The sequence below is a fragment of the Styela clava genome, chromosome 2 (genome assembly GCF_964204865.1).
Source record: "Styela clava chromosome 2, kaStyClav1.hap1.2, whole genome shotgun sequence".
In the NCBI taxonomy this organism is placed as follows: Eukaryota; Metazoa; Chordata; class Ascidiacea; order Stolidobranchia; family Styelidae; genus Styela; species Styela clava.
The window spans coordinates 863,662-885,519 of NC_135251.1; the positions used below are offsets into that span (position 1 = coordinate 863,662).

The window sequence follows — 21,858 nt, forward strand, 5'->3', positions numbered from 1 at the left end:
TAAGCGCAGCTTTCTCACCTAATTAAGGTTAATCATTGGAAGAATGAACTTTTGTAGAAATGGCTGTTTTATACTAGTCACTTAGTTAATTTTGTGATTTCATACCGCCTAGTATTTGAGCATATCATTGGGTCGCGAAATTTCACAAACTTTAATTTTCATAAAATTTGAACCTTTTCAAAAAAGATTGGGACACTGCTAGGACATTTTGAACAAAAGTTTGATCTAGGATAGCTCCGATGAGGGGTTGGGTCCTGTTTGGGGCGTCACCCCGTAGTTCTTGCACGAGAGTTGAAACAATTCAAATCATTACTGCCAGGAAAACAGTTATGTTGAACAATAATCTTTCTAACACTTCATTTTATTCTTATTTCTATTTTCTTTTTCATATTCTTCTCCTTGTGATGTCACAACTACATCCTGCTGTACTTTTTTCTACATTCTCTCCTTCTTGCTTGAATGTGATGTCACAATCCTTCTACTGAATGTTCTCTCCTTCGATGCTGAAATATCTCCTTATGATGCAACAATTCTAACACTTTCTTGTCTCCATCTCGTTGTTACACCACAGATGTCGCTATAACCCTAAATATCCAATTGTACGTCGGCGACCAACCGGCGTTCACGGAACGACATCTTATAGCTGACAACGGAACTACTTTGAGAATTGAACGAGTGATGAATGAAAATGAACAAAAAAATTCAAAAAACAAATGCATTTCGAAACCAGAAAAAGCATTTTTCTTATCAAATTTGCCCATAAATAAAGCGAAAACCCAATTTTCCGGCGCGAATCACGAGAAATCCCAGATTAAAAATTTGAAAAAAGTCAAAAGGTCTGAAGAGAAAATAACACCAGTAAAGGAAAACTCTAAATCAGGAAAAGATTCGAACTCTGCCAAGAAATCAAATTCTCCATCAAAACTGGACACAAAGGTAAATAAAAACCCCAACAATAATAAAGAAGATGGGTCTTCAGTAAGAAAGCACCAAGCTCCACATTCGCCACTTTCAGCAAGGAAAACTCTTCGAAGCATTACTGATGGTTATATCACAAATAACGGTGGCAAAAATGTTGCGGCTCGATTAAAGTTTTTAAGGAAACATATCATGAAAATTGATTTTCCACGAGACGAGGCGAAAAATAACAAAATGGAAAAGTTTGCGCGACTTACTTTCTTTTCAAAGTTTAATGCTCTCGAGAAAATAATCGCGGAAGAGAAATCAAAAATAAGGATTCTTTCACAAAAAATTGCTTTGACAACTCCGATACCAAAACATTCTGCAAATAATCAAAAAAATGACGAAGTTAAAACTTTCAAAACAAATACAAAAATTGTATTGCAACCTCCTAATAGTAAAGGAAATTCAGGAAAGAGAATGAATAAACAAAATAAGTTTGAAGTAAACAAAATTAAAAGTGAAGAAAAAATTCTGACACCTGTACCTATGGATAAAGCTTCTACTATCAATCGAGGGGATTCGACAGAGAAAATTTCAAAGGATGAGGGGAGGGGAAAGTTAAGCAGCAAAATTACAATTTTGAAGGTTCATGACAAAGAAGGCTTTAAAAGATTGAAGACAAATAACGAATTTCAAACGAATTCACAAACAGGGCGCAAAAATATCATCTCCGCTCCGTTGAATAAACCTACCAAAAGAGTTATAGTTTTTGGAAAATTGAATCGGGTCATTTTGAGGATAGCGCCAATAAACAAACAAAAGGAATTTGTGTATAAAAGAGAGGAACAGAGGAGTTCTAATAAGAATCTCTCGGATGGTGAAAAATCGGAATCGAAAAATAGAAAATTAGTTGAAGAAAAAATAGTTCGAAATGTGGACAAAATTCCTGTGGAAAAAGATAGCTTGTTGAAGTCGTCACATGAGAATGTCGTCCGAAAAACGAGAGAAACGTTTGTTCATGAGAAAATAGTTGTGAATTCACAATTCAATAAGCTGACTACAAAAAGTAGTCGTGTATCTGATGTGGAGACCGTCTCGAGAAACGATAAAGTGTCAAAGGTCAAATCTACCAGGAAGGATAGAGCTGTGGGGGCAAAGGTTGCAAAGCACAATAAAGTTATTAAAACTGCCCCAGTATGGAAACTATCCAAGCATGTCCGAGATGTAAAACAAGTGAGAAGAGATTCTGGTACGAGAAAACAGATTGCAAAACATAACAAAGGAATAAAAACTGCCCCGCTATCGAAAGTATTCAGAGATAGTCGAGATATTCATATGAAATCTCCAACGCCAAGTACTGCGATCGTCTCACACAAATCTCCAATGAATAAAAAAGAAGTGGAATTTGATTCGAAAAGGAAAATAATTTCCGATGATGAAGAACCAAGGACGCCAAAAGCAAAATTGAAGAAAAAGCTTTCTCGAATGTTCGATCGTACTTTCGATCTCATTTCTTTTGTCGGATCGTTTTTCCAGCGTTTCAAAATCACCGATGATTTTTATGAAAATTTACCGGAATCTGTGAAAAAATTCATCACTAAAGCTAAAAATACAAAAATTGGATCCAAAATCTTGGATGTTACTGTAAATACTACGTTATTCGATGCATATCAGTTTGCAAAACGAAACGGACTAAAAACTTTCCGCATTTGTAAGGAAAAGTGGAACAATTTCTACGAGTTCATCCAGAAAAAGCCGTCGTACAAAGCATTTATGAATAATATGTCAAAATTCAGTATAAAAATGCAGAAAAAATTTGACAAATTATCGACGCTGATCGAAAAACATTTCTTGAAATTGCAGGATAACCAGAAACTATTAACGTCCGTTTTGATAACTCTGTCTGTGATTGGCCTGTATTCTATATTGAGATCATGTTTTCATGCTGTTCTGCGCCCAAGAAGGTGATTTTACCGAAAGAAATCTGGACATTTTCCCTTTTTTCATGCGAATTCATCCACTTTCAGTAAATTTCTTTTTTAATTAAATTCCACCTTTTAAGCCAAGCCACCTTTTTCATGCCGTCCTGCGCCCAAGAAGATGATTTTGAAATAAACTGGAAATCCAAGGTTTCCTTTCTCGTTTCGGTTGAAGATCGCTCTCAGTTTTTTTTTTTTTTGATCAGATACATTCTTTGTATTTCAGCATTCATTCATGCATTTTCACTTATCAATTCAGTGAACTTCCGTCTTTTTGCGTCAAACTCCCAACTTTTCAGCGGAAAGTGGTCTTCAGTCTTATTGAACTTACTTTTTTCTCCTTTTCTTGTTAAATTTCCACTTCCATTGATAAATTATTTTCAGATTCAGATATTACTGATTTGAAAATTGAAATCTCACTTCATTTGAATTCATTCTCTTTCAGTTAAATTCCTTTCTCTTCAGTAAAATTATTCCTATTTCATCTGAATTTCTTTCTCATATTGCAACCATAGTTGTATGTTTTCTTGTTTTCTAGTGAAAATCCGTATTTTTCTGTCAAATTCTTTTCATTCAGCAGATTTTATCATCAAATTTAGCTCGATCATAATTTTTTTCGAAACTAAAAAGAAAAATCCTTTTTAGTTGAATTCATTCACTTTCAGTTAGTTTCTTCTCTTTTCAGCAAAATTCTTTTTTTCTCTCGTCTAAATTTATTTTCTGGTTTATTGTCTTGCAGGTATATCCCCTTTATCAGTTAAAATCTACCTTTCCTCTCAAATTCTCATCTTTCCAGCTAACTTTTTCCCCCTTTTCAGCATTAAATTTTTTTTTTGTTGAATTTTTTTTTATCGAGCATGCCTTGTTGCTAAAACCTCCTCATTATCATCAGATTAAGTCACCCTAGTTTACGTTCTGAAATATAAATTCATTTTCACTTTCAGTTAATTCTTTTCTTGTCAGCTAAATTCTTTTTATTCATGTTATAACGCTTTTATAAATAAAAATTTGGTGTAAATGTGGCATCCTTCACCACAAATCACCCTATTTCACAATATTATATAACTATTAATCTTTTGTTATATCACAAAAGTGTGATAAAAATATATGTTTATGTCATCATAAAATATATTTGCCAGCTGTTAATAATAGCTTGTTTTGTCACAATGTTTGATTTCCATTTGCTTGATAATTAATAAAACCTGAATATAGAAAAATTTATTAGTGAGAGAATATTCAACTTGATCCCCCTTCAGATTCTAAGTCAATTTGAAAATTTTAGGGCCTTTGTGGTCTGGGGCTATATCGCCCCCTAGAGTTGAAAAGATATATTAGAAGGGCAAAAACCAAGACTGGTGACTGAGGGGAATAGCGCGTTCTTGAAAAGTCAGAGTTGTCGCAAAACTTTGCTCTTCTCTGATTTTGAGTCAACCTATGGCCTTCAAGATCAAAGTCAGTCGTTTTCGAGTGGACAATATCGCCCCCTAGAGGACGAAAGATACATTATATTGGTAAAAAATCCAGAGGGTGGCAGGAAAGGAGTAGTGCATTTTTGAAAAAATCAGAGTTATCGCAAAACTTACTTTCGTCCAATTTTAAGGGCCTTCACGGTCAGGCAGTCGTTCTCAAAGTGGGCAATATCAATTCCTGTCGCAGTTTTTCTTGAATTTTTTTAGCTGCGCCCCCTTTTTAAAAGTTGTCAAGTCTCGCGCCCCACCTCAAAAATAACTAGCAAGCAATAAGTTACAAATAACAGATAGTAATGGAATGTGAATGGAATCCCAATCTCTAAACAATGAAAAAATGTAAATATACGAAAAAAGGGGGGAGTCAATTTTTAAATTAGCTTCACGCTTCTTAAAAAATTGTTTGCCCCCCCCCCCCCTTTGTGGGACTGCCCAACCATTTGAGAATCACGGCCCTAGAGGACAAAGCTGTATTATAGGCAGGGTTGCCATCTACCCAGAGCCAAAAATAAGCACGGGCGTAAAAATGTTATTTTTCAAGGGGAGGGGTCTTAACAACCGCAGAAACGCAGAATAAGAATGAGATCATACACGAGTCTCCTACTTTTTATCATTAGAAGTCGCTTCGAACATGGTTGTACGCAGCTCCAAAATTGCAAAAAGCTATGGAAAGACACGTAGTCACTGCAACACGCAATCTCTAAGACAAGGGTCGGCAACTTTTGTCGCTCCCGGGCCAAAACCAAGTGTTACGAATCTTGGCGGGTCGCACATATTTTTTCAAGAAAGTTAAAAACTGAACGGGTGGCTGATGAGCCATATTATTTATACAGATTAGAAATTCAAATTTCGGACTTTAATAGCGAGCGAACACTGCTACAACTCGTGGACTCAAGTCGTCGTGTTATACAAAATATTTACAAATAACATTTAATGCGACACTAGGTGACACACTAAATAAAATCAAAATTTTCTAAATGTCTATCACTAATCCTAGTTCTTCGCAAAGAAAATTTCATTTTGGTTAAGTAATGAAAACAAAAGCGATTTTTTTCATAAAGATTGGAAAACGAATTATTAATGAAGAACAAGAATAACATAATAACGATCCGTAGGTTTAAGTGAAGCACTGTGGGCCGGATTATTTTACTCCGTGTGCCGGATATGGCCCGCAGGTGGCCGACCTCTAATCTAAAGTCCTCATACTTTGGTTTCCCGCAATACTTATTGTGTTTTTATGGTAGTATTGTGGGCACCGATTACTGTTTTCCACCTTTCTCGATGTCGCAATAGCAGTAGTTAATAGAAAATTTCTTTTCATGTTCGAAACAGAACTCATGGTTACGCTTACTCTAAATTGCAGTTTGTCCCTAAAAACAGTATTCCTAAAAACTAGCAGCAACTATTGTGTGTGTCACAGTTTGCTTGGAAATATCGCAAGCCCCACCGTTGACAGAAAAAGTTCGTCCCTCGTTTCCACGCAAGCTTTGTACGCAAAGCAAGTACTGGTCATCCATGTTTCTAAGACCAAATAAGCACAAATCTTAGAAATAGGCACGGTATGGCAACCCTGATTATAGGACATTGATCTTCAAACCCTTTTCGAGACCGATTGAATCTTGGTTTTATTTCGGTTATTATGGTTCTCACTCCAAATCCTTTAAATTTGCTCAATTTTTAACTCCAGCTCAATAGATATAGCTAGTTCTGGCAATATTGGGATTCACGACCCCCACTTGAGAAATTTTGTAACCCGCCAGGGGATGGGGACCCCAGTTTGAAGACCCCTGTTATATTCGGTAAAAAAAACACAGGAGTGACAGGTGGGCAGTAGCGCATTCTTGGAAAATTCAGAATTAAGGAGTTATCGCAAAACTATCAACCCAAATCTTAGATCCTTATGATCTGAATCAGTTAGGTAGACAATATTGCCCTCTAGAGCAGACAACTTAACTGGCTGATAGCAGTCAGAATCACGATCTTGCGAGTGTTCGATTCGGAACGCACCTCTTTATGTTGGATCATTGTCCCTGATAACTTCGGATCTGTGGAGGTATCTTTTTATCAATAGTATTGTGTACATTTGTGCTTAACCATATACAAAAAGCTGTGGACATCGTTATGAATGAAACGTCCATTTTTCTGAATACTCGTTTTTGTGCTAACTCTTTCACCTCAAAGTTAGAGGCACTGTGAGGTACCGGGCCCAAGCAGTTGTCAAGTTTTTCATACAGATCTTTGATAAAAATAGTTTGAAGTTGATAGATATAAAACAGAGGCCGAAAAACTCAAGAGGGGTTGTGTTGCGCAGTGTTTTTCAACCTTTTCCGAGCCAAGGCACATTTTTTTTCAGTGAGGAAAACCCGCGGCACACCACCAGCTGAAAATGTGGGGAAAAAGACCTGATGTTCACAATATAAGTGTTATATTGTTAATATAAGCTTTCTTAACATTGAAGAAAGATGTTGAATCGGACATCTTGAATAGTAATCAAATAAAAACAAACAAAAAGGCAAATCGCCATTTGCTGCTGTCACCTTCTGGTATAGAACAGTACTACATGATTACTCTGCCGGGCGCTACACCGCATAGACATACAACTTGAAGAATTTTCCATGCTCCTGACAATATTTTACGGCACACCGGTGTGCTGCGGCACCCCGGTTGAAAAACACTGGTGTAGCGCATTCTCAAAAAAAGTCAGAATTATCACAAAACCAAAAAAATTCTATAAAAGATAAGCATGATATATTTTGGTGCAAGCCAGTACATGGAAATATTACGAGTTCCTCTTGCTTGGTTTTACAGAGTCTACCAAAAAGAAGAAACCTAGTACCGTCTCAGAGGAAGACAAAAAAATATTGAATAAATTGAAAGAAGGTGAGCGTTTACTAGAGAAGAAAAAAGGCACTGAAGCATGGAAATATTTCAAAAAATTATCCGCGGACTATCCGGAAAGTCCAAAAGCCAGGTGAGATAAATGTTTTTCGAAATGGACTATAAGGAGAGAAGGGTGGACCCATTACATTACGATGACAAAGTCGTCAAAGCCTTAGACTTAACTGCGTGGGCAATGGAAGTTAGGTTCTCCCGTAGTATGTGTACCGGGTTAAAGTTGGTCCATAATTTGATTCTGATTTCCCCTATTTTGGTTCTATTACGAGATCGGGCACTGTCTGTGTTAGCTAAGTGAATGTACGAATATGCGCCTATAGTTTCAGTCCCTTTACACAACTTGATGTAAAGTAGGCGAACAAAATTAGTTACCTCCATATTGGTACACATACTTCTGGAGTGCCACAAGGTAGCTATCACGTGGCCCCCATCTTACCCAGGACGTATAACCAGAAGTTAACAACAGGTTATTTTTGTACAGTGTTTCAAATTTATTTTGGTGCTTATGTCACATTATACTAGCAGTTCCCACAAATGGGCCAATATAGAGGTAACTAATTCTGTTCGTCTACTTTACATCAAGTTGTGTAAAGGGACTGAAACCTATGGGCAGAGGGTATATTCATTTTGCTAACACAAACAGTCAATGAACTCGTAATAGAACTAAAATAAGGAAAATCGGAATAAAATTATGGCCTAACCCTAACCTGATACACATTGCGTGAGTACCGACAAATATATAGACTGCACTGTGTGTAGCCATAATCCTTGCGCTGACTTGTAGTTCGTATTAATTTGCCCATCATATTAAGAGATCTGATTTGGTGATGCTTTGGTATGCGATTTCATCGTTTATGTGGTCTCAATGATTTTGGTATTAACCTATCCCTAACCCAGAAATAGCAGGGTAGAATCTTGTCTTTATGAGATTGTGATTAAGTTAGCAAGCAAGTTAGATCGCATAGCTAATGTCACCTTTGATACTTTACGCTTCCTACCTACATTGCTCGGAGCAAATTTTTACCATAAAAAAACTTTTACTTTAAGATTCTACAGAGGGAAATCGGAGGCAATGGTGGCTGAGCAGCAGAAAAGCAATCCAATGCTAACCCAGGCCATCACAACATTCACTGAGGTAGGTCATGGAATTTAGCAGAAAATATTGGTACTGCGATGTTGCGGTCTTAGATTAATTGTCTAGATCAGGGATGTGCAAACTGCGGCTTGAAAAAAAAGATTTTGCGACCCGCTGAGAAGTTCCAATTTTGAATGGTGTGCCCGTGAAACAAGTTTTTAGTCTAGTCAATCTAGTACGAGCGAGCAATTCTAATCTCTTTGCGTCGCAAAGCCTATTCCTGAGTGCCACTGTCATATTAGTAAAACTAGCTAGCAAAATCCACAAAAACGTGTTTCGAACTGAATTCGTCGGTGTGACAATAAATTTGAATAACAGTTTACTTCAAAATGCATGCGTTTAACCATTTCTGCAAAGAAACAATTTTTTTGTGCCTGTAACTACTAGAAATGCTATTTTAAATGAATGTGCGGCCTGCGGTTTCAGCCAGTCACTTGTATCTGAACCTCCTGTAATAAAGGTTGCACGCCCCTGGTCTACCAGCGCTTCCTGTCCAGTGGGTCACATCCCATAAGCCAGGGGTGTGCAACCTTTATTACAGGCGGGCCAAATACAAGTATCTGGGTGAAGTCGAGGGCCGCACCTTCATTTAAGATAGCCTTTCTAGTAGTTGTAGGCACAAAATATTGTTTCTTTTTATCATGTATCTTACGCTTTGTTAGGGTTAGGGGTCCTTGCGAAAATGGTGAGTAAAAACGTATAAATTTCTAAAGAAAACAGCTATCGAAATTTATTGCCACACCGACTTTAAACGAATTCAGTGAGAAACACGTTTTTATAACATTGTGTATTTTGCAAGCTAGTTCTGCTGATATGACAGTGGCACTGGGTGCGACGCAAAGGGATTGGAATTACTCTCACGTACCAAATTAACTAAACTAAAAAACGTTTCGCGGGCTCAACATTCAAAATTGGTCTCCGCGGGCCGCACAATTTTTCCTTGGGGGCCGCATTTGGCCCGCGGCCGCAGTTTGCACACCCCTGCCATAAGCTATTCAGGGCGGTCACAGAGTATTTTCAAATGTTTCCTACACATTTCGATTAGTTTGGGAAATTGTGGCATTATCATTACTTAACAATCATGAATCTAGATAGCAATCAGAAACCGCCGACTTATGGATCTGCAGTTCGATTCCTCTGCTCTGACTCAATAACGGCACCGCGTCTTCCATCACTAGTTAATTAATACCTCACTAATTATACGACATATTTTATTGAAAATCAATAGGCTTCTGATCCGAGCTATGAAGAATGCACATGCAAAATTTGGAGCAGATTCAACCTTGCTTTTCTGAGATATCGTTGTATTTGAAATATGTCGGTGGTGAAAGGAGTCAAACTATTTGATAAAAAAAAAGTCATTTTTAGAAGATTTACAATTATTATATTATACACTAGGTGTCAGAAATGAGCAACTGTCCGAAGGAACTTCAAAAACAAGCGCTGATCGCCAAAGGAGAAAGGGAGAGTTTTCTAGGTGCGTTGTTTGATAATTATTTAACGAAAACAGGAATTTACAGAAATGATTTGAAAACCACTATTTTATAGACCAATTCCTACATTGATGGAAGGTCGAATGAAACTTTTAACCTTGAGTAATTTTTTCAAGGTCGAATGAAACTTTCAACCTTGAGTAATCTTTTTAAGGTTGAATGAAACTTTTAACCTTGAGTAATCTTTTCAAGGTCGAATGAAACTTTCAACCTTGAGTAATCTTTTTAAGGTTGAATGAAACTTTTAACCTTGAGTAATCTTTTCAAGGTCGAATGAAACTTTCAACCTTGAGTAATCTTTTTAAGGTTGAATGAAACTTTTAACCTTGAGTAATCTTTTCAAGGTCGAATGAAACTTTCAACCTTGAGTAATCTTTTTAAGGTTGAATGAAACTTTTAACCTTGAGTAATTTTTTCAAGGTCGAATGAAACTTTCAACCTTGAGTAATCTTTTTAAGGTTGAATGAAACTTTTAACCTTGAGTAATCTTTTCAAGGTCGAATGAAACTTTTAACCTTGACTTATCTTTTCAAGGTCGAATAAAACTTTTAGCCTCGAGTAATCTTTCAAGGTCGAATGAAACTTTTAACCTTGAATAATCTTTTCCAGGTCGAATGAAACCAGCGTTACAAACGCAGATCGAGCTCGCCAAACTTTATCCGAAAGACATCGGAATCTTGAACAAACTCGGAGTTCGTTACTTGATGCTCGGAAAAAACACAGCTGCGAAGAAAGTTTATGCCGAAGTGAGATGGATTATATTATCACTTTTTTGTGAAATTAACAGGGCTCTGCACGAACTATCGCTATTATGTAAGAGTATATACACGAGTCTTTTTCACTCTGAACAAGTCTCTGTACAGGTGTGCTAAGTTATCAAATTATTACTTAGCGATTTTAATCGGTAAGTATGTTGATAGGTATTTGTCTGTCTGTCTGTTAGATGCACGCGATATCTCACGAAAGCGAGATTGAATCTGCTCCAGATTTTGCATGTGCATTCATCATATGTCGGACCAGAAGCCTATTGATTTTGGCGAATTATGTCGTATAATTAGCGAGTTATTAATTAATTGGTGATGGGACACAAGGTGTCACTATGTAAGTAAGGGTGCTGTTTTGGAGGATCCCCTAACTTTCGATCGATAAGTCTTCGGTCTCTGACCGATATTCTCGTTTTATAGTTTGCTCATATTTGACCTGACCATGTATGGAAAAAAACTGTAACACTGAGAAAGTGCGCGTCGAAATATAATTTCTGGAATGACTGTACCTCAGTAACTTTTGTTTACGGATCTTTGGTAAAAATAGTTGAGAAGCCCTGACTTATACCATGTCATACCACTCTCTTATCAGTGCATTGATCTCTTTCAATTGTGTGCTTGGGGCCTTGCTACTAACAAACTTATTTTTTAAGTTAATATTATTTGTTACAGGTGTTAAGGCTTTCACCTAACGATGGTTTTGCTTTGGTTCACATGGGATTTATCTTAAAGAACGCAGGAGAGTGGGCAGAGTCTGTCCCTTACCTGATGCGGGGAACGGAATCTAACGAGCAAGGCACTCAGGAAGGAAAGTTTTATTTCCATCTCGGGGATGCTTTGTACAGGACTAACCAAACTAAGGAAGTAAGTTTATGGCAAAAATGGTTTGATCATAGGATAGGTTTTCATATTTATCCCAGGGAGAGGGAAGCTGATAAGACGGCTTAATCATTATGGCGAACCACGGCCTCTCATCCGCTTACTGGTCGATGCCAGGTATGGGATTTGTAAGCCAGCTATTCGTTTCGGATGCATGGGGTTGATGGTGGAATAAGCCGTAACTACTATCGGTTACGTGAGCCACCCTACTACAGAGAGAAGTTCAGCAATTCTCTCGCACATGACTAACCATGCATGGTATTCGAACCTGCGCAGAGTAATCAGAGATGCAGCAAACCCATTTACCCCATTACGGGCCCATTTACCCCCAAAACAAGGCACATTTATCCCCAACCCGCATTCACCCCCAGGGATTCAGAATCCCAATTTCACTTTTATGAGTAGACAACATTTACTTTCAACTTTGAACTCCTGCATGATTAACTTCATCCCTCGGATTACGCTACGGTATTACATTTCATATTCCTTCACGCTAGGCTGAACAAGTTTATGAAAAAGCTGCCGCAAAAGGATTATTTCGTTCAAAATACCAGCGTTCATTATACAACGTAGATCGCCTACGAGGGAAACCTTTCTGGACCCCAGAGGAAGCCGGCGTGAAAGATTACGTCCGAGTGAGTTTTTTAATTTTACTTTTACGATGCTCCTGGAGTATGCGTACCAAGATGGCGGACACTGGAACAAAGTATGTGTACCAGGTTAGGGTTAGGCCATAATTTTATTTGAATTTTCCTTATTTTAGTTCTATTACGAGTTCAGGGACTGTCTGTGTTAGCCAAGTCAACCCCCTGCCCATAGGTTTCTTTCCATATTACACAACCTGATGTAAAATAGGCGAACAAAATTAGTTACCTCCATATTGGTACACACACTTCTGGAGCGCCCTATCATTAAACCATTTTATTTTTCAGAGACTCGAACTTAATTGGAAACTAATCAGGGATGAAGCAATGGCGATTCTAAACACAGATACAGGATTATTCGATGGTGAATCTGAAAGCTTGAGAGACACGGGAGAGTGGAAGCAGTTTCCTTTGTTCCAAAGAGGTAACATATTTTCAGACTCTAGGTAACATATTTTCAGACTCTAGGTAACATATTTTCAGACTCTAGGTAACATATTTTCAGACTCGAGGTAACATATTTTCAGACTCGAGGTAACATATTTTCAGACTCGAGGTAACATATTTTCAGACTCTAGGTAACATATTTTCAGACTCTAGGTAACATATTTTCAGACTCGAGGTAACATATTTTCAGACTCGAGGTAACATATTTTCAGACTCGAGGTAACATATTTTCAGACTCGAGGTAACATATTTTCAGACTCGAGGTAACATATTTTCAGACTCGAGGTAACATATTTTCAGACTCGAGGTAACATATTTCAGACTCGAGGTAACATATTTTCAGACTCGAGGTAACATATTTTCAGACTCGAGGTAACATATTTTCAGACTCGAGGTAACATATTTTCAGACTCGAGGTAACATATTTTCAGACTCGAGGTAACATATTTTCAGACTTGAGGTAACATATTTTCAGACTCGAGGTAACATATTTTCAGACTCGAGGTAACATATTTTCAGACTCGAGGTAACATATTTTCAGACTCGAGGTAACATATTTTCAGACTCGAGGTAACATATTTTCAGACTCGAGGTAACATATTTTCAGACTCGAGGTAACATATTTTCAGACTCGAGGTAACATATTTTCAGACTCGAGGTAACATATTTTCAGACTCGAGGTAACATATTTTCAGACTCGAGGTAACATATTTCAGACTCGAGGTAACATATTTTCAGACTCGAGGTAACATATTTTCAGACTCGAGGTAACATATTTTCAGACTCGAGGTAACATATTTTCAGACTCGAGGTAACATATTTTCAGACTCGAGGTAACATATTTTCAGACTTGAGGTAACATATTTTCAGACTCGAGGTAACATATTTTCAGACTCGAGGTAACATATTTTCAGACTCGAGGTAACATATTTTCAGACTCGAGGTAACATATTTTCAGACTCGAGGTAACATATTTTCAGACTCGAGGTAACATATTTTCAGACTCGAGGTAACATATTTTCAGACTTTAGGTTTTTAGCACTTAAGATAAAAGTTTTTCTATATTATCATCCAATGAGCCGAGGCCGGAAAATTGTGTTACTTTTTCATCACTTCCTCAGTTATGCACCAATGCAATCTCTCTCTTTGACTTGACTTGATAAATTCTCAAAAAAGCTTGCCTCTTATTCTGGTCCAAAGCTATAAATAGGCTGACCCCAGAAAATCGGATAAAAAATTGGGCCCAGAGAATTGGTTTATTTGCGGGATAATACGCCATTCCTTTTCCTGTTTTTTTCAATTTTAAATCTTATTTCAACTGTTTCCCACAGGCCGCAAAGAAGAAGCGAATTGCCGCCGAACCCCGAAAACTTGCAACATTTTGGAGAGAATGCCGAATGCGGCTGGATGCAGAAGAGGCCAGGTTAAATTTAGGTGCGTATTTTTTGTTGGGGGGGGGGGGGGGGCGTAAAATTAAACTTTTTCTACTTGTAAGGGTGTTTGGTAAATTCGCAATGATACTCACTTCCAATAATATATAACTATCGTATGCGATTGCTTTTTTATGATTGGAAAAATAAACTTTATTTATTCACTTCAGTGTGATGATGCCTGGTACCCATGTATGGCCGCACACGGGCCCGACCAACTGCCGACTCAGAATGCATCTAGGGTTGGTCATACCAACTACTGGTAGCGGAACAAGGCTTACCTGTGCCGGAGAAATGAGGTAATTTTATACCACGGAATATTGTGCGATGGTTGTTTGGTAGTATATGGGTCTGGCAGAGAGAAGAGATCCTAAGATGTTAATTACAGACGTATTGAGAGGGAGAGTAAAAGGATATCATGTGGTGCGGACTAGGACTGTTATCAACGCTTAGTATATTTGATTACCCGATTCAGCCAGAATTCATCCTGATTTAGTTAAAATTCATCCTAATTCAGCCAAGATTAATCTTAATTCAGTCAAAATTAATCCTGATTCAGCCAAAATTAATCCTGATTCAGCCAAAATTAATTCTGATTCAGCCAAAATTAATCCTGATTCAGCCAAAATTAATCCTGATTCAGCCAAAATTAATCTTAGTTCAGTCAAAATTAATCTTAGTTCAGTCAAAATTAATCCTGATTCAGCCAAAATTAATCCTGATTCAGTCAAAATTAATCTTAATTCAGTCAAACTTAATCCTGACTCAGCCAAAATTAATCCTGATTAAGCCAAAATTAATCCTGATTCAGCCAGAATTCATCCTGATTTAGTCAAAATTTGTCCTGATTCAGCCAAAATTAATCCTGATTCAGCCAGAATTTATCCTGATTTAGTCAAAATTCATCCTAATTCAGCCAAAATTAATCTTAATTCAGTCAAAATTAATCCTGATTCAGTCAAAATTAATCCTGATTCAGCCAAAATTAATCTTAGTTCAGTCAAAATTAATCCTGATTCAGCCAAAATTAATCCTGATTCAGCCAAAATTAATCCTGATTCAGTCAAAATTAATCTTACGGTAATTCAGTCAAAATTAATCCTGATTCAGCCAAAATTAATTTTTTTGCTGAATTATGAATTTTTCTATTTTCCAGTGAAATATTTTTCATGTTTTTCAGGACTTGGCAAGAAGGAAAAGTGTGGATTTTCGATGATTCCTTCGAACACGAGGTCTGGCAGCAAGCGGATAGTTTGAGGTTGATTCTGATTGTTGATATCTGGCATCCTGATATAACAGAACATGAAAAGAAAACTCTGACTGCAATTTAATGAATTTGACTGAATTAGGATGATTTTGACTGAATTAGGATGAATTTGGATGATTTTTGGCGTAATTAGGCTGGATTTGACTGTATTGAAAGAAATTGATTAGGGAAATATTTGTTATTTAGGATGAATTTGGGTGGAATTTGACTGAATTGGGAGGAATATATCTGAATTCCTACTCAATTAGGGGGATTTTGATGAAATTTTTAACAGTTTTGACTGAATTAGGGGGAATTCTACTGAATCAACGAGTGTTTTGCTGACTCAGGAAGAATTTTGATGAATTAGGAAGAATACCACTGAATAATCAAGAGTTATGATGAATTAGGTAGAATTACACTGAATTAGGTAAAATTTTACTGAATGACGCATTTTCCCCAATAAGTAGTGGTGCTATATTCAATGTTGTTAGCTTGAATGCATCATAGGCCATAGTTGAGACATGGATAAAATATGGCCCGCTGACTAAATCCGGCCCAGTCTGTTGGGTGATTCAGTCTAACCCACCTGATTATTGGGACCTTAACAAAAGTTCATTCATGTATTTTCGCTCACTCGATTCGGCGGCACAGTTTTTCGGACACTTCACAATCTCTCGCCTCGTGCGCTTGTCGTACGCGGTGATAAACAGCCTCGAGTTTCAATTTCGTGTCGATAGAATTTTGTTAACGTCCCCATGACGCTCTCTTAATGTTCTTTTTGGCTCACGTATTCTTGCCTTGCCGGTGGTGTTTAATAATCTAGTGCTGCCTCCCTTTTCTGCACCCTATTTCGTGAAGATAAGTAATTTGAACAAACAAATTTGATTTACATTACGGTGTGAAATTAGTAAAAAGAATTCCACTGAATTTGGTGCTATATTGAATTTTGTTGATTAGATGCGTAATCATGATCTGAGGAATTACACTGAATTAGCGCTGACTTTCATGAGTTTGTGATTTATCAATTTTTTTCTTTCTTTTCGAAAGGTAGATTGGTATCTTTTCCAGTTATCCCCTCCTTTCCCACTAATATATGAACATTCATATTCACTATTAAAAGTAATCTGGGTGCTCCCGAAGTATGCGAACCAAGATGGCGGACATCGGAACGTAACTGGTTAGGGTTAGGCGATAATTTTTTTACAATTTTCCTTATTTTAGTCCTATTATCAGTTCGAAGACTAGCCAAGAGCCTCCCGTAGTATTTATACCTAATATTATGGCCTAACCGTAACCTAGTACACATATTACATTCCGATGTCCGCCATCTTGGTTCGCATACTTCGGGAGCCCCGTATTTTGTTTATGAGGTCCATTTATCTCTATCAATGCATTCACTATTAGTTGGCTACATTTCAAAAATTCCCAACATTATCGAGCAAAATATGAAAATTATTGCTATTAATGGAGGGGGGTAACTGGAAAAGGCCTGAGAAATCAATACAGGAATAAAATCTTGTCCCTAATCCTAACCCCCCTATTAGAAAAACGCAGTTTAAAGAATTTTACTGAATTGAGATGAATTTTACTGAATCATGTGGAATTCCACATGAGTAAGTTGGATGTTACTGAATTAGTAAGAAGTAACGCTGGCTTTCGAGCACATATTCTGAGTTTGCAAATTGATCAAATTTTTTTGTGCAATGAATAATCGAGAGCATTTTTTAATACTTTTTTTTTTGTGCTTTCATTCAATTAAGTAGTTTAAATAAACAAAATTAGTTACCTTGTGGTATTCACTCATTCCTTATTTTATGGAATAATTCATAACGATTTAATGAATACCTGACACACTGATCCATCATTTATATTACTTTTGTTTTATAATCCCATAGATTAGGTAGTCTACAACAGTGGATCTCAAACTTTTTAGAATTTGTCAAGTCTCGTGGCACACATCAAAAATAACCACCGGTAACCAACAATAAGCTACAAAGAACAGATAGTAAGACGAAGGGGGGGTCCCGAAGTATGCGAACCAAGATGGCGGACATCGGAATGTAATATGTGTATAGGTTAGGGTTAGGCCATAATTTTAGGTATAAATACTACGGGAGGCTCTTGGCTAGTCTTCGAACTGATAATAGGACTAAAATAAGGAAAATTGGAAAAAAATTATCGCCTAACCCTAACCTGTTACCCATGTTACGTTCCGATGTCCGCCATCCTGGTTCGCATACTACGGGAGCACCGACGAAAGTATGGTTTATTCAAAAACTTGTTGAAAATATGTGGATGGAACGTAAATAATGAAATAAATGAAAAGTTTTAAAAACAAACAAGTCGGCCAAGATCGAATCTAACAAATATTTTTAATTCGCTTCGCAACTCCTCAAAAAATTTTCTTTCCCCCCTTATGGACCAGTACAAACTATCGCAACATAAACACTCTGCCATGTTCTGATATAATTACTTTTGCGTTCCAATGAAATCATTTTAGCTTTATATTTATATCGTAACCTTCATATCCGAATAGTTTGCTGATCTAAAGTTGTAGTTTGCAATTAATTTTGAATGCCCAAGTCGATTTATTTTGAAAGTGATCTCCTCATTCAAGATTCTTGCTGTACTCTAACACATTTTTTTAATGTTTTGACCAAAGTCAGATTAGACAAGCGTGTATCTACTATAGTTACAAAAATAGGTAGTATGTGTACCAGGTTATGGTTAGGCCATAATTTTATTTCAATTTTCCTTAATTTAGTTCTATTACAAGTTTGGGGACAAAATTATTAATTATTATTAATTTTTGAACTTTTCATAGAACTGATATCAAACACAAGTAATTTTGAATTCTTTTCATTTTCAATATTCTCCGTTACACAATTATTTCATTTTACCTGAGAGCAATTTTAATTAGGAAATGTATTATTTGCATTCATTTATTATCCAATCAATACATATATTTATTTCTGTAGTGCCTTTATGAAGCAATAATCAATTCTATATTGCATGTTATTTTTACTTTATTCAATATCATGTTGAATCATACCTTTTCATTTGATCTGTTTCCATACAATGTAGTTTTTTATTAATTCAAGTCCTATCAAACTGTCTAAAATGCATACTTTTATTCCTTTCTCTCTGAGCAAAGCTCTTGAAAAGCAGTGATGTGTTAGCTCAGTGGTTTTCATATTCTTTAAGCCGCGCCCCCTTTTTCAGAAATTGTCAAGTCTCGTGCCCCACCTCAAAAATAACTGGCTAACAATAGGCTATGAATAACAGATAGTACGGCAAAAGTATACTTTATTCAAAAAAACACGTTGAAAGTATGTGGTAGATAATGCGATAAGTGCAAATATCCAAAATAAGGCGACAAGGTCAACTCTAACAAATATTCTCATTTTTAATCAGCTTCGTGTCTTCTCAAAAAATTGTCTTTGCCCCGCTGGGACCTTGAGAACGACTGTGTTAATGTCTACTGTATTTTAATGAGAATCGCTATCTTTTCGATTTGGTTTTCCCTCCCTAATTTATTACACCCGGGGTAAGGGGGTAGCAAGTCCCTAAACCCCAGGGTATGGTCCATCCAAAATACATTTTTCATTCCAAAACTTATTTTTATCTATTGTCCCTGTCTTTACTCAGACTAGGCCCCATTTCTCCTAGATCACACAAAAGTCATAGCCAGTGCCCGTTTTATATACTATTTAGTTGAAATGTTCAAACCCAGGCTCACTGGACATATGTGACCTGCCGCTTCATTATCTGTGGCCGCGTCACATTCGGAGAGTAATCAAAAAATTGCATTTTGTGTTGTTTCGTCATAAAATTAATCAGAAAAATCTTTTGACTCATTGTCATCACTAATGTCACTGAATTAAATAATGTTATGGCTAGCTGGGGAAACTAGTAAAATTGAATGATGTGCTTGGCAGTCTAAATTGTTATCTGGCTTTCCATCTTTTTGGTCGGGAATATATGCTAACAATATAGACATCATAGAAAACTAAAAATTGAATGGGATTCTATTAGCCTAGAATGGCTAAGCCTGATAATTATGTGTTTGTTTGTTTTGTATTGCACTGTCTACCTATTCTTGGCACTATTGTGGCCCGCGAACAAAACAAAAATAATAGTGTGGCCCGCGGAGCCGACAACCTTGGACCACCCTGGTCTAGACGAATTCATTTTTCATTGCAAAAACTTAATTTTCAGTTATTCATCTCCATCCCCACTCAGACTAGGTTAATTTTGCTTAAATATATATATATATATCCACTAACACGAAATATATTATTCATACCGCTGCTTATGGTGCTTCATAACGGGTGCAAAAATGAAACGTCGACTAATTTTGTGTGTGTACAATCGAATGTGCTAGGCCTTTATTATTTTTGGTGCCACTATTTCGTGTGATCTACTGCCATAGGTTTCCTCCCACCTCCATCATGATGTTAGGATATATGAAAATTGGGTGCTCCCGTAGTATGTGTACCAGGTTATGGTTAAGGCCATGATTTTATTCACATTTTCCTCGTTTTAGTTCTATTACGAGTTCAGGACTGTCTGTGTTAGCCAAGTGAATATACCCTCTGCCATAGGTTTCAGTGCACTTTACACAACTTGATGTAAAGTAGGCGAACAAAATTAGTTATCTCCATATTGGTACACATACTTCTGGAGCGCCAAAATTGAGTGTTATCGCATACCTTATTTTACGGCCCATGAGGTGTTCTGTCATTCCTTTTTGTCCCTGAAAAATCGATTATGCGCCTCATACATTGATCATATTGCTTGCACTTGGAACCAGTACAGTTATTGCTTTAAAAACCGTTTCTCCTTATAACCCATTGTCTTATATTTGTATAGAAACTCATTCTAAGCAGTTTATTGACATTGCGCCTTATTGATGGATGGGTGCCAGCCATAACGTAAATCCATGCTTTATTCACTAAATTGAATGTATGGAAATAAATTATATATACGAAGGATGCAAGTACCATAGTATTGTGGAAAACAGCGCAAGTAACTCTTAATAATATATATGCTTATTATATCCATTACACATATTTTCTGTAGACTTCTAGTAAATTGAATGTTTTTTTATCGCAGTATATCCATGAAATGCATCTATCCAACTTATTAGCGTTTTGTTTTTAAATTTTTCTAATCCCGTGATCGGAAGGTATTAGTTTTTTTACTCTGACGTCCAAACCGAAATTTTTCGTTTCTGATTTAAAATTGAGTCGATAGCCACGATTCCCGACTAAAGCCAAAAAAATTAAGTTTTTGTCATTAAAATTGAATTTCCGGGGTGAAAGGCGTGAAGTTTAGGTAAAATTCGAAATCTTGTGGAAGTTACTTTTTTGGACTCCCTGACCCCAGATTCTGAATCGGAACACATTCGTCTCATATTCGGAATTTTGTCGGCAGCAACGACTCCCAACTGAAACCAAAATTAAGGGTGTAACCAGGAATTTTTAAGGGGGTTGTAGGCTGAAATTTCTAATCACCAAGTTAGACCAAATCAGCCAGCGGGAACGGTCGATGGCCAGAAAATGTGGGTTCCCAAGTCTTGAGGGCATAGAAAGCATTTCGACCTTTGAAAAATTATTATGTATGAAACAGGAACAGTTTTTTTTACATTTCAAAAAGGGGGGAAGGGGAATCCGGCCCTCATTCTTCCTACCCCAGCTCTGGTCGGGAATCTTCCAATTTAACCTATTTATGCTCCTCATATGCTTATTATATCCATTACACATATTATCTGTAAAATCCTAGTCAATTTAATGCTATTTTATCGCAGTATATACATGAGATGTTGTTTTCATTCATATATTATATCGTGCTAATATCAACTGCCAAAACGCGTGAATAAAATGTATTTTGCGACTAACTGCTTTGGGGAGACTGCTAGCGCATAATAGTTCCAGGGAAAGAAGACTGTTGACGTAACTGGCGGGCCGAATCCGACCCTTTCGAGTATTTGATTCGGACCGCACCTAATTCTTTATTTTGGATCATTAGCCCCACTTTTGAAGTTTCACTTCATGAAATGACTTTCATAGTTTTGAATATACATGAAAAGAATTATAACACCATAATAAACAAGAGAGCTGTGCTCAAATATATGGACACAAGGTGTCGCTAATTTTTAATCTGACACATAAAAAACGGATCTCTTGAAGTCCACAGAAATTTTTGAAAGAAGTAAAAGTAATAGCCTTCTGGCAAAAAAATCAATCTTCAACCACTGAAAATTTCAAAGCAACAGGTCCAGTATTCGAAGAGAAAAGCTATTTCATCATGACGAAAGAGAAAAAGAATACTAACAAGAACAACAACATAATATTGAAACGATCGTTATGTACACTGACGTGTCCAACAATCTTGATAATCATTAGCCGACCGAGGAAGTGAGTGTTTAAATATGTTGAAATATAATTTCTGGAAAGACCGGAATCAAAAGTTTTGTATGCGAATCTTCGATGAAAATAGTTGAGTAGCCCTGTTATATATAACCAACCCAGGAACGCCCGACATGGACTGTTAGCCAGACGAGAGACGAGTT

The 21,858-nt window shown here is 36.8% G+C and overlaps 2 protein-coding genes across 7 annotated transcripts in view; both read left to right on the forward strand.

The window, feature by feature from the left end:
• Window positions 1-21,183, forward strand: part of LOC120335740 (aspartyl/asparaginyl beta-hydroxylase-like) — a 41,597-nt gene extending 20,414 nt beyond the window's left edge. Inside the window, exons 8-17 of one of the 6 annotated variants that reach the window (XM_039403349.2) lie at window positions 7,157-7,319; window positions 8,291-8,378; window positions 9,777-9,855; window positions 10,481-10,617; window positions 11,308-11,499; window positions 12,012-12,149; window positions 12,447-12,582; window positions 13,937-14,039; window positions 14,206-14,334; window positions 15,216-21,183. In XM_039403349.2, the coding sequence (XP_039259283.2) occupies window positions 7,157-7,319; window positions 8,291-8,378; window positions 9,777-9,855; window positions 10,481-10,617; window positions 11,308-11,499; window positions 12,012-12,149; window positions 12,447-12,582; window positions 13,937-14,039; window positions 14,206-14,334; window positions 15,216-15,366 (1,316 nt within the window). In that variant the 3' untranslated portion in view covers window positions 15,367-21,183. Of the gene's footprint in view, window positions 1-571; window positions 4,136-7,156; window positions 7,320-8,290; window positions 8,379-9,776; window positions 9,856-10,480; window positions 10,618-11,307; window positions 11,500-12,011; window positions 12,150-12,446; window positions 12,583-13,936; window positions 14,040-14,205; window positions 14,335-15,215 lie in introns of those variants that run through there. The other 5 variants (XM_078109412.1, XM_078109417.1, XM_078109423.1 and 2 more) reach the window with 5 other exon arrangements.
• Window positions 1-21,858, forward strand: part of LOC144411850 (protein FAM107B-like) — a 195,681-nt gene that overhangs the window by 42,227 nt on the left and 131,596 nt on the right. The window lies entirely within an intron of this gene.